Genomic DNA, 14,347 nt, shown 5'->3' with positions numbered 1-14,347 from the left:
CTTTGTTCTGATATCTTCAGAGTGGTGTTCAACCATCAGAAAACCAATGTCTTCCTTGTAGGGTGGGTTGGGTCTCTTGCCTTCATTCTTCCAGCAGCAGCAGTGGCAGTATGTTATGAAATACAACCCTCCCAAGTCCCCCCAAAACAACAGATATTCCCTCCTACACAAGCAAGGAAACAAGTTCTCCTGTGGGTAGAGTTGCCTCCCAGAGCCCTAATGGAAGCCCTTGATTTCTTGCAGACACCGATGTGTGCCACTCAAGCCCCTGTCTGAATGGAGCCACCTGCGTTGATGGTATCGACTCTTTCAAATGCTTTTGCCTTCCCAGCTACGGAGGGGACCTGTGTGAGATCGGTACGGCCTCCCTGGCTTCAGCTAATCCTACTAACTGCTGCACCACCTTGTTCCCACACTACCCCCCCAAAAAAGCTGATCCCCAGTGCTCCCATCAGTGCCGCCCTCATCTCAGTGAGCTAACCTCTAACAGCAGCTTAAACACACAAGGGAAAAGCTTTGAGGCTTTTGAGTACCGAATTTGATAAGTTTGTTCTTCACAGCACCATGTCCTCTAAGATTCCTAAGCAGGAGCTTCTGGTGTCTTCTTCAGCTTTCTCTTTTTCAAGTGTCTCTGGTGAAGCTCCACACAGATCATAACAATGTTGACCATGGAAGTTGCTGTCTCTTTGGGTCAAGGGTCATTCTGTTCATCTGTAACAGTAGGGAACCTTCTGAGTACATCTTCACCCTAGGCAAACTTCCTCTGCTAGACTGGAACTTCGTGGAAGGATGCTTCAACTGAGCCATGAAAAATGATTGTATTTCTCTCAGGGAAGATGCAGCTGAGAGAAGCATCATTCACTCCAGGGATCTCCACTGATTTGATAGATCATGACATTTTTGTCATGTCCACAACGTAGCTTCCTGTGGCAAAATCAGCAGGGAATATATCTTTGAGAAAACGGGAAGCAACCTGTATCTCCATCAAAATTAGTGCGCTAATACTTCTTTTTGTTTCTACAAGAAAAGAAAAAGAGTTTTTTCCTTAAAGCTGATGAAAGTCCAAACTTTTGTCAGCTTAGATGAGGGGAAGCTCTCCTGCCTTGCTCAAACAAAAGAGAATTAAGGTTGTATTATCTTCTTCACCTTGGCATGAGTAATGATAATATATGTTGGATTTTCTCCTTCCTTTTCTCTGCATGTCTTCCTGCTTCCAATATGAATACATGGAGTAGACCATAAGGAACAGGCTTAGGATCATTGGATCTCCTGGGCAGGAATTGTGCTGTCTTAGCATCAATTTTCCAATGCAACCTCATCCATTCTTGATTTACCCACCCATGATACCTGTTGTTGAAGATCCTTCTTATCCAGCCAGAAACTCTCCACCCTGTAATTGCTTATGATCTTGTTTCATCCAAGCCAGACTTAATTTTCTCTTTTCTCTGAATTATGGGCTCTGATGTCTGGGAGATGCAAGAGGAAGCCAGTGCCCCAAAACTTGTTGGAAATGTAAATCTTCATATTCCCATGAGACAGACCATCCTTGCTGTTGGTGTCCAAGAACAGTGGGATACTCAAGGTGAACAATTTACACAGACAGTCCCTTTTGTCACCATGAAAGTGTCCTTACCAGGGAACAAGATTTCCATCAGTCTTTTCCAAGAAAATTGCTGTCATATTTACCTGTAAGAAAAAATTATGTAGGAAAGCATAGCCTTTCTCCTAGAAAACAGCCTGCTGAGATTCTTTATCCTGTGCTGTCCTATCCTCAGTCTGTGATGACAAGGGATGCCATTAAACATAATGGGGAAAAGCCTTAATCTCAAAAGACAGAGTGAGTTCTCAGTTAACTTTCTGCAAGAGATCTGCCTGCAAAACTCAATCCTCTGAGCTTCACCTACTGCCAGGTAACCCATTTGATCTGTTGAAGAAAAAAGGAAATGCTTTTAATGTCTCAAAGAACTACCAACCACTCCAACATCTATGAAGTGCCTGCAATCTCCAGCTGGAAGAACACCAGAAATGTGGATTACGAGGAATTAGTGTTACTGAAAGTGACAAGTGCTTTGACCTACCAAATTTAACAAAGAAAGAAACTGAGTACAGAAAACCTTACTGAAAAGGGAGGGAGGCATGAGGACTCATGGAAGCCCACCACTCTCAGAGCAGCAAGGGCCTGAGAAAGGGTGGTAGATCAGGTATCTGAAAGGCTAAGATTAAACACATTTCATTTTCTGTTTCCTTCAGTCACATGTAGCAGACAGATGTGTGGTGTTGCATTGTGTGGGAGCTGCTGAAGGTCTTTCCTGGTGGTTTCTCCATTTGTCTCTACTTTCCCCCATCTGTGGTTTTATTTTTTCTTAAGTGTGTTCAGTTCCTCAATATTTCTCAGATGGTAAAAGATCTTCTGAAAAGCTGAGAAATGTTTGTACTTTTTTAGCAGTTTCCAAGCTTTTTCATAAAGACTTAGTTCTCTCCACTGTGGGAAGTTTCTGTCTCCATTGCTTTTCACCCCTCTTGGTTGGTTTGTTTCTCCTCCAGAGCTCCAGAATCACACCAACTGATGGAACCACCCATACCTGGTGCCCCCTCTTTCATGTTCAACACATATGCATTGATTCTGAACATCTGGATATGGGGTTTGGAGGGTTTTTTTCCAAAGCAAGGAAACTCTGCAGGCCAGCACGAGTGGGAAGAGAGGTGTTCTCGCTTGGTCAGTTGCTCAAAAGCAGACTTCAGGAACATTACACAGGGATTGAATTTTTCAGGAATACGTCTGTATCATTCAAGCTTTCTAGTAGCACTGGTTGTGTCACTGCAGACACAGGGCCTTCCACGCAGGCTGCCCTCTCTGTGTGTCTTGGAGGCCTTCTGACAACTTTCCAGGGAATTCCTACAGGCAACACTGTCAGGGTGTGCTTTTTAGTGAAAGTGACCATGTGTTGTCCCATGCCATGGGAGCATGAGCTGCTAAGAGGTGAGTTGAAAGCTTTCAGACACATGCACCAACTCCTTTTCATCCCTCCTCTGTGTGTTTCAGACTCAGAAAAATGTGAGGAAGGCTGGACCAAGTTCCAGGGCCATTGCTACAGGCACTTTGAAGAGAGAGAGACTTGGATGGATGCAGAGACTAGATGCCGACAACATCAAGCCCACCTGAGCAGTATCATCACCCCAGAGGAACAAGAATTTGTGAATAGTGAGTGCTGAGGGCAGCCTAAGACTGGGCATGGATGCAGCCACTGGATTCTAACTCTACAGGCAGATTTATCCAAAACCACCATTTTCCCCACTGGTGCTCATATGAATCCTGACAAAGCCTCATCCTTGTATGGGTGCACCCATGCTCATGGCAGCTGAGCGGGGAGGGAGCTGGGCAAACATGATATAAGGGAAAAGGGCACCAGGGAATGTTGACTGGGAGGTAGCTGAATGAACCAGAGGCTCCAGGGCCAGGGACAGCTGAGATGGCAAAGAAATGCTTCCAGCAATGTGCAGGACAACCATGACTCTTTTCTCTCACTCCTGCTCTTCCAGGTCATGCACAGGACTACCAGTGGATCGGCCTCAGTGACAGAGCTGTGGAGAATGACTTCCGCTGGTCTGACGGTCACTCCCTGGTGAGTCCACGGCATAAGCAGGCACCAGCTTTTCAGGGTGGTGGGAAGGGCCCCATGGCTTACATGTTGAGTGCTTGGGTTGGGCATTGAGTGGAGGCAACCCTAAACCTTGTAGGGCTCAGGGTTTTTCCAAACCTTTAGAAAAGCTGGTGGGGTTGCGGGCAGCATCACAACAGAAATAACTGGTGTAGGGGCAGGGCTGGCAACCCACGGGCTCTGCTGGAGAGAGGTGTGGGAGAGATGGGGTGAGGATGAGGGAGGGAGTAGGAGAGACTGGGGCCCAACCTTAGCTGAAGGACTGTCCTCTCTCGGCAGCAATACGAGAACTGGCGGCCCAACCAACCCGATAACTTCTTTTCGGCGGGCGAGGACTGCGTTGTGATGATCTGGCATGAGAAAGGCGAATGGAACGACGTTCCCTGCAACTATCACCTCCCTTTCACCTGCAAGAAAGGAACAGGTCAGCACCCTCTGCCACACTGGCAAGGATGGGGGAGTCAGTAGGTGGCTGTGGGTCTGGAGCAGAGTGCCCAGTGCCCAGGAATGTGGGTTGTGTTACTGCAAAAGGTGATCAAAGCGATAGAAGGAATTAGAAACAGAAGTCGGCCAAGGGTTTAGGAGAAAGTTCCACAAGGACTTGAAACTAAATAGGACAAGCCATTAACACTCAACATCCCCAGGCAGAGTCATACCCTGGCTGTAGCATCACTCCCACACACCAGCTCTGTGCCCTCCTACGGACACAGGCAGCTGTTGTGATGCTCAGCTCTCACAGCCTCTCCAGGAGGCAGGAGTGAAGCACTGAGGCAGACCCCTCAGTGCTTCAAATTCAATTTTGAATTCAATTCAAATACAGAATTTCCATATCCCTCTGCCCCTAAGCCTTGTGGACAGAGGCAATCTCAAAGAGAGTTAAGGTTTTATTCATGGAAGAGTGACAAGGCTTTGCACGCCCAGCCTGCCCTGGGTGTGAGCTGCCTGCCCAGCCAGGCTGGTGCTCTCTCACTCACTCTCCAGCCTGTGCCCATCTCCCACAGTAGCCTGCGGGGACCCCCCTGCAGTGGAGAACGCCAGGACCTTCGGTCGGAAGAAGGAACGCTACGAGATAAACTCCATTGTGCGGTACCAGTGCGACCAGGGCTACATCCAACGGCACGTGCCCACAATCCGGTGCCAGCCCAGCGGGCAATGGGAGCAGCCGCGGATATCCTGCCTAAACCGTACGTCTGGGTCCTGTACCCTTGGGTTAGGGACGATGGCCCTCTGCCCCTGGAAGGAGCTGGGAATGCGGGACATCATCTCGGGGTGCAGGATAGCTCTGAGCCAGGCAGAAGGGCACACCATGGTCCCCTTGACTTCTTGGAAGTTTCCCCTGTGATGGGGCCATGGGAGCTGACATCTTCTGGGGTAGGTGTGGACCGTGGAGCCTGGCTTGCAGGACTGCCCTGGAGACCCACCAAGGCAGAGTAGGGGCAGCTCCAGTCGGAAAGGGCAGCAAGGAGCTTACCAATGGCCCAGGCTATTCAGAGAAGGAAAAGTAAATGGCTTGTGAAAGGGTGAGTTTTGGCACAGCCTACATCAACAGAGAGAACAGGATGGGAGAGCCATGGGGCCCCCAAGCACTTCCCTGGTGTCCCCCTGTCCTGGGGGCAGACAGGAGTCCTGCAGCACATACAAGCCAAGGCACAGGGTTGGGTTCCTGACTCTCTTTCTGTCAGGCCTCCAGCTGATGGCAGTCAGCCTTCTTCCACTGGTGTCCCAGCCCACTCCCAGGCCTGCCTACACCCCTGTCCCATCTCTGATTGCTTGCAGCTTCCCAAGAATTTTGTTGGCCTCAGACAAATCACATCTGTCTAGTGGCCTCCTTGCCAGGTTCTGGTCCTGCTGGGCAATTCCAGATAAGACAGATTAAGCAATGGTCCCACAGCCAAGGAAAGCTGATACGAGTTTAAGGGACAAACCTCTGCCCAGAGAGGAGATGAAAGGAGGAGGGATGGAGGAGGTGTCCAAGGGCGGCTGCCTGGTGCAGACCAAGATGCTGATTCCTTTGGCTCTGCTGCGGGTCTGGAGAGCTACAGACTGTTCCTGACACAGACTGCCAGCAATCAAGAGACCTGGTCTGCTCGCAGCCAGCTTTTGCTGCTTCCATCAAATCCCTCCTGCAATTATCACACCAGAGCACGCCAGCTTCCAGGGAAACTGGCAGCAAAGATCAGGCAGAAACCTTGTCCCTGCCAGCCAGGCCTGGTTGTTTCCCTTCCTGTGCCCTGAGCACATCCCACTGCTAATGAATATTGGGATTGGGGATTTAGGGATTGATAGGGCAGTGGGTGAGACGGGGACGAGCTGCCCTCCTGGCTGGGCACTGGGAAGGGATGGGACACGCAGCTGTGGAGATGATGCTCCTACCCAGGCTCTCACCGAGCCACAGGCACCTTCTCCCCTGGGCGAAGCAAAGCCGGGGCAGGGCGAGAGAAGGGCCGATTGTGCGTGTGCTGCGGCCGCCCGTGTTTTTGCAGGCAGCCAGGGGCCGCGGGGGACAAGCAGCTCCTCTGTCCCGCCTCCTGCCAACAAGGTGCCTTTTCTTCTCCTCCGCAGCCTCCAGCTACCAGCGCAGGCTATACAAGAGGAGCCCCAGGAGCCGGTCGAAACCCAGCGGCAGCGCCGTGCACAGACGCACCCATTAAAGAGGGGCGAGAGACCGAGGGGGAAAGCGAGAAAGAGATTTTTAACGGAACAGTTATATTAACAGAGTCGATTTCTTCTTCTTCTTGTTGCTTTTTTGTCATATAAGGAAAAAAAAATTATATTAAAGACAAACCCACCTTTGTGTCTATATATATACAAAAAAAAAAAAAATTGTTTTTCCAAGCACCAAAGCAAAACGAATTAGATCTCAGCATTTTTACTAACCGTCCGGTTCCAATTATCTTCGTGCCTTTGGGGACAGGGAGGGGGGTGGGTTTGCAAAGGGCAGGGGGTTAAGTTAAATAATAAAGATGATTATTTTTTCCTGATTTTATCCACGAACAATGTAATTATTTCTGTTATTTAATCTCCAGGGTGAACAGCACCTTTTGGGGCTTTATTTTATTTTTTTTTTTTCCAGAATCCTTCTACTGCTGCAGCACGTCGGGACGGGTGGGGAGGGCTGGGGGGCTGTGGTGGAAGGAGCTGTGGGAGGAGGGAAGGCAAGGGGATGCTGAGACCCAGGACACAGGTGCTGGGGACTGTGGCCCCTCTGTGCTTCCCCACTGCCCCCTCTGCAGCACAGCACTCGTCCTGGGACAACGTGCTCTTTCCAGGGGACCGTGCGGGGCACCAGTGTTCCCTGCACCTATTTATATTTTTGAACATATCCTATTTTGAAAGAATGATAAATAATAAAGAAAGCGAAATCGGAATGGGCACTTGGTCGGTGTTGGTTTTTTTATAGGGAAGAGGGATGTCTAGTGGGCTGGGAAGAGAGGGGTCTCCCACGGAAAGGCAAAAAGGAAGGAAGGAGAACCCAAAGAGGGTGCTCCAAGCTACACAGGAATGGCTCAGCCCCAGGCAGCACCTAAGGGACCACGGAGGTAGGAGGGGTGTCCCAAGCCCTCACTGAAGAAGGACCCTGGAGTAGGATACTGCCCTCCCTGTTCAGCTCTCAGTTTGGGAGGGGGTTAACCCACATGCCTAAAACCCATCTAAAACCCATGACCAGTAGGAACTGCTTCACCTTCCAGCTTTCAGTCATGGCACCCAGAGGGTTAATTAACACTCACTAATGAGGGAACACAAGGCCCTTGCAGGAGCTGAGCTGAGCCAGCACTAATGAGACATGCTCAGCCAAGGATGAGACAGCCAGGGATCCCCAAATCCTTTCTCCACAGAAGACCTTTCTCTTGTACTGGGATAGAGAAGGGGACACAGCCATGTCACTCCAGGGCTTTCTCCACCATTTTATTAGAAGATGTCCAGAAAAACACATCTTTTCATAGCCAATGCTCACAGAAGAAGGCACCAGAGTTCAAATGGAGTTCAGGCAAGGGGCACATAGAGATAAGGCACTTGTGCTCCAGCAGGGACAGGCACAATGGCATCCTTCAGCAGGACATGGATGGGGCTGGAAGAGGGGCCAGGATGCAGTGGAGATATCTGTTCTCTGCTCTGGCTAAATCCAGCCTTGCCTCGCTCCCTCATGGCCTTGCCTCATGAACTCGGAGGCAGGACCAGCCTGGAAGGGCAGGTGGGTGTCAGTGACAACCTGCCACCGCAGGAAGGGGCCGCCACCCATGGGGTGGCACGGCCAAGTGGGGTGGCAGCAGTAGCCCATGGGGATCATCCTTGCACACATCCTACAACAGGGACTGTCCCACGCTGCCGAGCTGGCAGCCACCCCAAGCAGCTGCAGGTGCCAGCTGCTGAGCAAGATGTGGAAAACATAAAGGAAGGAAACAAAACAAAATAAAAAGAAACCTGTCCCCATCCCACCTCCCCCCAGTCAGCCCCAAAAGAGCCCTTGGAAATGCCCGACACTGGGCACTGGCAGGCTGGAAACATCCTTCATCCAGGAAGGATCTCTCCCGGCTCCTTATCTCTCTCTGTAGCAGAAGACGCCAAACCTGCCCTTCCTGGGGAAGCCGAAGCTGCGGACACCGGGCTCCGCGGGGCCACAATTGGCCCGGGGTGTGACAATGGGGTAGCGGACACTGCCATCTGCCAGCCAGCCGGCACTGCAGCGGTCCAGCCCCGCGAACTTCCAGGCGGAGTAGAGCTGCCCCACCCGGGCGATCTCGGCCCCTGCATCCTGGCAGCTCTGCTTGGCCTCCTCCAGCGTCATCCCAGCCAGGCGGTCCAGGTAGAAAACCTCTCCTAGGAGGGAGAGCGGAGCGTGAGAGGAGAGCATCATCCCGAGCATCCCCATCTGGAACGCCCGGAACAACCCCACGCAGGCCAAGTCCTGTGCCCTAAGAGGGAGGGACACACAGCACCTTCCCCAGCACCCCAGCCCCATCCCTGGCGCAGAACCCACCTCGGAGCGCGGAGGAGAAGCAGAAGGCATCGAAGCGGTGGAGGTGCCGGTGGCGCGGGCCGTAGCTGCGGATGCCCGGGGCGAGGTGCACACCCCCGCAGGGCTTGCGGGGCAGGCGGATGGGGTACTGCACCGTGCCATCGGCCAGCCAGCCCGCGTTGCACCAGTCCAGCCCCTCGCTCCACGCCTGGAAGAGCTGGTTAAAGTTGGCGAGGATGGCACCTTGGTCCTGGCACGCTTGCTCGGCTTCGTGGAAATTGAGCCTGTACTGCCCGCGGGGAGGCTGGTAGGGGAACACGATGCCTGGAGGCAGATGGGACACTCAGCTGGCTCCGTGGGCGACTCACCCAACCCGAACCCAGCCCCAGCAGGAGCCATAGGAGTCCCTGGCCCCAAATTCGGGCTCTGGGACAGGGACCACCTCCGTGTGCGGAGACAAGGCTCAGGCATGCGGGGATGGGGCCGCTCTGGACGTGCAGGCGCCAGCAGCGAGTTGCCAGCGACATCTGGTGGCACAGGGACACACGGGCTCGGTGCTGGGGACACAAGCCCCCCCCTGACGGGGACAGCACCTGCACATACAGGGATTCACAGACTATGCAGGGACCACCACCACGGGGCTGTACAGACCGCGGTCCTGGGAACACACAGACAGTGGTCCCAGGGAGGCACGGACCACCCCTGCAGGGATGGAGAGATCGTTGTCATGGAGATGCACAGGCTTCAGGAACAGGGATACAGAGGTCAGCATCCTCATGATCCCAGGGGACACATGGACCACCAGCACGGGGATGAATGAACCTCTGTCGTGGGGATGGATGACAATAGAACCACGGGCATCACCACTTTGGACACAGTCACAAGGACCGGTAGGGACGAGTGACTGTGGGAGGCAGGGCCAGGGGCCAAGGGGTGGGGCAGGGACAAGCACTGGGGACATTTCCACAGCTCTGAGCTCCAAAGCAATGTCAGGGCTGAGTCAGGTCCCTCATGACAAGTGAGCAAGAGAGGCTGGAGCAGTCACCAAGGGTCATCACAAGATGCATTGGGCTATCCAGAGCTGGGAGGGGAGGGGGCAGCTCTGCGTGATGCCGCACAGTGGGAAGATGGGTGGGTAAAGGCAGGAAATGCTGCGGCCATAGGGTGACTCCAACAGCACCCTTGGCATCCCAGCTGGGCAGACAGTTCTGGGCTCACTCACTTCTGAGGCCAGAACCAGACAGCCCCAAGCCACTGTCCCATCAGACCAAGCATCCCAGCCCTTTTGTGCCGTGATTAAGCTCCACAACCCCCCTGCCTTGCTGTGTCCCCAAAGGAGAAGGCACCAGAGGAAGGCCAGGCTCACTGGCTTGGTGCAGAGGGTCATGTGGTCCCCAGCATGCCCCCACCTTGCAGCCGGAGGTCCACAATGTCGCTCTCATCCTCCAGCCCATCGATGACCTCGCATCGATATTTGCCATCGTCCTTCAAGCGCACATCGCTGATGACCAGCGAGGCCTCGTGCCAGCTGGTCTCGCCAGCCTGACGGATGTGAGCACGGCCCTTGAAGTCCCCAAAGGCCACATTGGTCTTGCCAATGGCCACCATCACATCCTGCTCTTTGGTATAGTCGTCCCGCAGCTTGGACCACTTGATACGGATTTTCCGCTTAGGTCCCTGGTCGGGCTCGTAGCGGTAGTGGCAGGGCAGGGTGACATTGGCACCATTGTAGCTGTAGACAGGGTCTTTGGAGGCTTCCACCACTAGTTTGGATCCACTGAAGTAATCCACTTGGGGGGAAGAAGGAAGGTGTGACAGGCAGGTCAGGATCCAGGGCTGGGCAGCATCCCCAAATCTTCCCTCCACCCACCACCTCTTCTGCCAAGAGCACCCCTCAGGTATCCCTGAAGCATTCCTACTGGTCCTCTGGGCCTCACATCTCACCAAGTTATGGGTCTCCACCCCATCCAGAGGCAGAGGGGTACTTCAGCCTCCTATGACAACCCGCCAGCCCCCATTGTCCCCGATATACCTTTGTCCTGCTCGTCGCCATTGTCATTCATGATGTGGTTGTAGTAGAAGCCATTGTGGAAGGGGTGGTAGAAGCCACTGGCCAGGTGCAGCAGGGTGGCCTTCAGGAGGAGTGGGAGCAGCAGCATGACTGGGAAGCAGGCCTGGGCTGCAGAGGGGGAAAGGACTGCTGTGACACCCCCAAATAGCCAGGAGAAAGCCAGCACTGCCTGGCAGGGGTGCCAGTCAGACTCCATACCAGGGGTGCAAGGAGAGGGGTGGAAAGAGGCAGCAGAGCAGCTCCAGCTCGCCTGCCCGCAGGGGAGAGTGCAGGCAGCCTGAGCCGTGCCCCTAGACCTGCCCTCCAGCCGGTGCTCCCAGTCCCCTCCATCCTCATCCTCCCACCTGGCTCACACTGCACACCGGCACATTCACCCCTGCTGCCCATTGTGGGGGTGCCCATTGTGGGGGTGCCCATTGTGGGGAGCACCTGGCCCAAGAACAAGTTGGAGATGGGGCAGCTGGAGAAATGGGATCCCAGGGTGTCCTTTGGGCAGGGAGTACTGGGAAAAGGTCACGTCGGGGTGCAGGGGGAGAGACGTGGCTGAGACCCACCGGTTCACAAGAAGCAGCCGAGTGTGCAACCTGACCGAGGAGTGCGGGAGGGAGCTCGGGCTGCCTCTGCTGCCCCGGCTCGGGACACAGCCCAGCAGCACTCACCATCCTGGCCAAGGACCCCCTAGTCCAACCCAGGGCTGCCACTCTGCATCACAGACACGGCGAGCACCGACCCCACGCAACACATTTGGCTGCCAAAGCACGTCCCATCGGTGGGGGGTAGCCTGGCTACCCCACGACACCAGGAATGTGCACTGTCCCGAGTTCTGGGGGCCAGGACACTCAAGGGTGCCCTGCACGGGGCTCACCCAAGGTGCTACCAGCAGAATTGGCTACTTGTGAGCATTCCCGGAGCCGGCAGAGGGGGCCCGGCACCCGGCAAGCCGCCGGCAGACCCCTTCCAACCCCGGCGGGGGTCTGACATCTGTGCCCTGCTCGGACAAGGCTCACGAGTGCTGCAAACACACCCGGGGCCAGGGGGCTGTGGGAGAGCCGATGCTCAAGCCGAAAGGATCCAAGACGGGGTGCGGTGGTGCTCTCCAGGGTCCGGGGCGTGAAACCGGCTGCTCTCACCGCAGGTTGCTCAATCCCAAACTCTCCTCTGCAGTCGGTGCCTGTGCTCACCACGGAGTGCAGCCACACTTGGCACCCAGCGGGGCAGCAGAGCCGGTGCCCGGGGTGCAGGGTGTGCCCGCTGGAGCACGGGCACAGCCCCGGGAGCGGCGTGGCGCTGCTGGCACCGGAGCCGCGGGGACACCGCCACGTGCTGCCCACGCGCAGGGTGGGCTCGAGGCACGGCAGCTTCACACCTCGGTCTGCAGGGCACCAGCCCTGGTCCCCCTGCACCCCAATGCCTGGTGAGCCCCCCAGAGCCCAGCGCTGCAGTGATGCGCAGTGTGCCCAGTGCTCTCAGCTGCAGCGCCGTGGGCATCGCGCTGCAGCGCCCGGCACAGCGATGCCTGGCACCCATGGCAGCGATGCACGGCTCCCTCCATGGCAATGCCATCCCCCCCTGCCCTTCACGGCAAGCAGGGTGCCCACGGCCCCGGGGTGCCAGCCCTCCCCTGTCCCGGCACTGGGGCCAAGCCCTACTCACACTGGTTGCGGGCAGGCTGCAGGCAGGCGTGCAGGCAGGCTGCAGGCAGATGCACTGTGTTTAGGGCTCTTGCAAGGCTGAGAGGAAGCAGCTCCAGGGCCTGCCTCTTAAAGGGAAACACACGCCTTTCCCAACCCCCTGCTCAGAGCCCAGAGCTGGGGTGGGTGCCCCTGGCCCCCCGCCTGCCCACCATGCCCGGGTGATGGCCTCACTGTGTGTCCACATGCTGCCCACATGCTGCCCACACGCTGTTCACACACCTTATCTGCGGTGTGCCAGCTGCCTGCACTGCCCCCGACTTGGAAGGGACAGCAGTGGAGAGAAATGTGCCCTGTTTGGGCTGGTGGGATGCTGTGATGTCCCAGGCAAAGCCCCAGTGAAGCCACTGTGCCAGGGAAGAAGAGACATCCCTTGTCCCACATCCCACTGGAGGGCACTGGCCACACTCTCCAGACAAAGGAGGTGTCCAACACACATGTGGCAGGAGCACTACAGGCACAAGCAGCTCAGGACAGGTAGGCTGTGGCACGGAGGGATCTGTGCCAGTGCCTGCCTGCTCTGGAATTCAGGAGAGACAGCTGAGCTGCGGGGCTCAGCCTTTTCAGGGTCTGCTTGATGCTGTGGGGACAAAACAGAGGTACAGAAACCAGGGCAAAAACTCTGGGGTGCCCAGTTGCACCCATCTGTGGGGGCATCATCCCTAAACTTGGGTGATACCCTCCATGCCAGCTCCCACTGGCACACAGGCAGGCAGATACAGCTCCGGGAGGATCGAGTCCTCAGGAAGGGCAGCACGGCGGTGGCACCGCCGAGGGATGCCGGTCAGGGGATAGACAGAAGGGACAAACAGAGGAACCACGCTGCGGCGTGCGCCCTGACCCATCGACCCACCGCCCCAGTCCAGTGCGCCGCTTCACCCCCCGCTTTGTTGTTTCACGGCAAGGAAATGAGGCGTGGGGGCCCCGGTCCAACTCTTGCCGCCGCTCAGGATGGCTTCAAGCCGGAAAGAAAACAACCCGTGTAAAAATAAACGTCCCGAGGCTGGCTGCGGGGTGAAGGGGGCCGGGAGCGCTCGGGGGGCGATGCTGCAGCACGGAGCGCTCGGGGGGCGATGCTGCCGGCACGGAGCGCTCGGGGGGCGATGCTGCCGGCACGGAGCGCTCGGGGGGCGATGCTGCCGGCACGGAGCGCTCGGGGGGCGATGCTGCAGCACGGAGCGCTCGGGGGGCGATGCTGCCGGCAAGGAGCGCTCGGGGGGCGATGCTGCCCGCACGGAGCGCTCGGGGGGCGATGCTGCGGGCACGGAGCGCTCGGGGGGCGATGCTGCCCGCACGGAGCGCTCGGGGGGCGATGCTGCGGGCACGGAGCGCTCGGGGGGCGATGCTGCGGGCACGGAGCGCTCGGGGGGTGATGCTGCCGGCACGGAGCGCTCAGGGGGAGATGCTGCGGGCACGGAGCGCTCGGGGGGAGATGCTGCGGGCACGGAGCCCTCGGGGGGCGATGCTGCCTTCCCGTCGCCGCCGCGCTGATAGCGAGCAGCCAGCAAGGAAACGGCGTTATCTGCCGCCAGCGCCGCGCCACAGCCCCCGCTCCCCGCGGGAAGCCCCGGCCAGGGATGGCGTCTGCAGGCACTGCTCTTCCTTATTCTCCTTCTCCCTGCGCTCCCAGCAGCGCTGCCAGCCCTCCCCGCGGCAGGACGCGGCGGGGCCGGGCTGCCCCGGGACACACGGGGCTGTGACGGCCGGGCGCGCCGCCTGCCTGCCCGGAGCAGCCTGCCCCGCAGCCCACAATGGAGGGACAATTACACCTTCCGGCATGGGGCCACTGCACCGCCTGCATCCTGGCCGAGGGTCCCTGCTACCCCCGGCCCTGCCACTTGGCCGCAGGAGGTGGTGGGATGGTGTCCCAGCTGCATCCTGGCTGTCAGCGTCCTGCTGCTGCTGCTCGACCAAGTTGTTCTAGTGATCCAGCGATTGGGATGGTTCCCTCCAACACAGACAGCCCTGT

General features: G+C 56.7%; 2 protein-coding genes across 2 annotated transcripts in view; one reads left to right on the top strand and one right to left on the bottom strand.

Moving 5' to 3' along the window:
* ACAN (aggrecan) overlaps positions 1-7,021 on the top strand; it is a 47,167-nt gene extending 40,146 nt beyond the window's left edge. The window contains exons 13-18 of the mRNA XM_030281421.4: positions 244-357; positions 3,044-3,202; positions 3,541-3,623; positions 3,939-4,083; positions 4,661-4,843; positions 6,222-7,021. Coding sequence (XP_030137281.3) covers positions 244-357; positions 3,044-3,202; positions 3,541-3,623; positions 3,939-4,083; positions 4,661-4,843; positions 6,222-6,310 — 773 coding nt within the window. The 3' untranslated portion in view covers positions 6,311-7,021. The remainder of the gene's footprint in view (positions 1-243; positions 358-3,043; positions 3,203-3,540; positions 3,624-3,938; positions 4,084-4,660; positions 4,844-6,221) is intronic.
* A 519-nt stretch (positions 7,022-7,540) lies between these two features.
* HAPLN3 (hyaluronan and proteoglycan link protein 3) lies at positions 7,541-13,553 on the bottom strand. Its single transcript, XM_072933748.1, has 5 exons — positions 11,712-13,553; positions 10,649-10,795; positions 10,026-10,406; positions 8,638-8,940; positions 7,541-8,477 (listed from the first exon to the last, which is right to left on the bottom strand). Exons 2-5 carry the CDS (start codon positions 10,773-10,775, stop codon positions 8,197-8,199), a joined length of 1,092 nt encoding a protein of 363 aa, XP_072789849.1. The 5' UTR covers positions 10,776-10,795; positions 11,712-13,553; the 3' UTR covers positions 7,541-8,196.
* Between the last annotated feature and the right edge of the window lie 794 nt (positions 13,554-14,347).

This window comes from Taeniopygia guttata, chromosome 10, assembly GCF_048771995.1.
Source record: "Taeniopygia guttata chromosome 10, bTaeGut7.mat, whole genome shotgun sequence".
NCBI classification, from domain to species: Eukaryota; Metazoa; Chordata; class Aves; order Passeriformes; family Estrildidae; genus Taeniopygia; species Taeniopygia guttata.
This window is presented reverse-complemented; position numbering and strand designations above follow the sequence as displayed.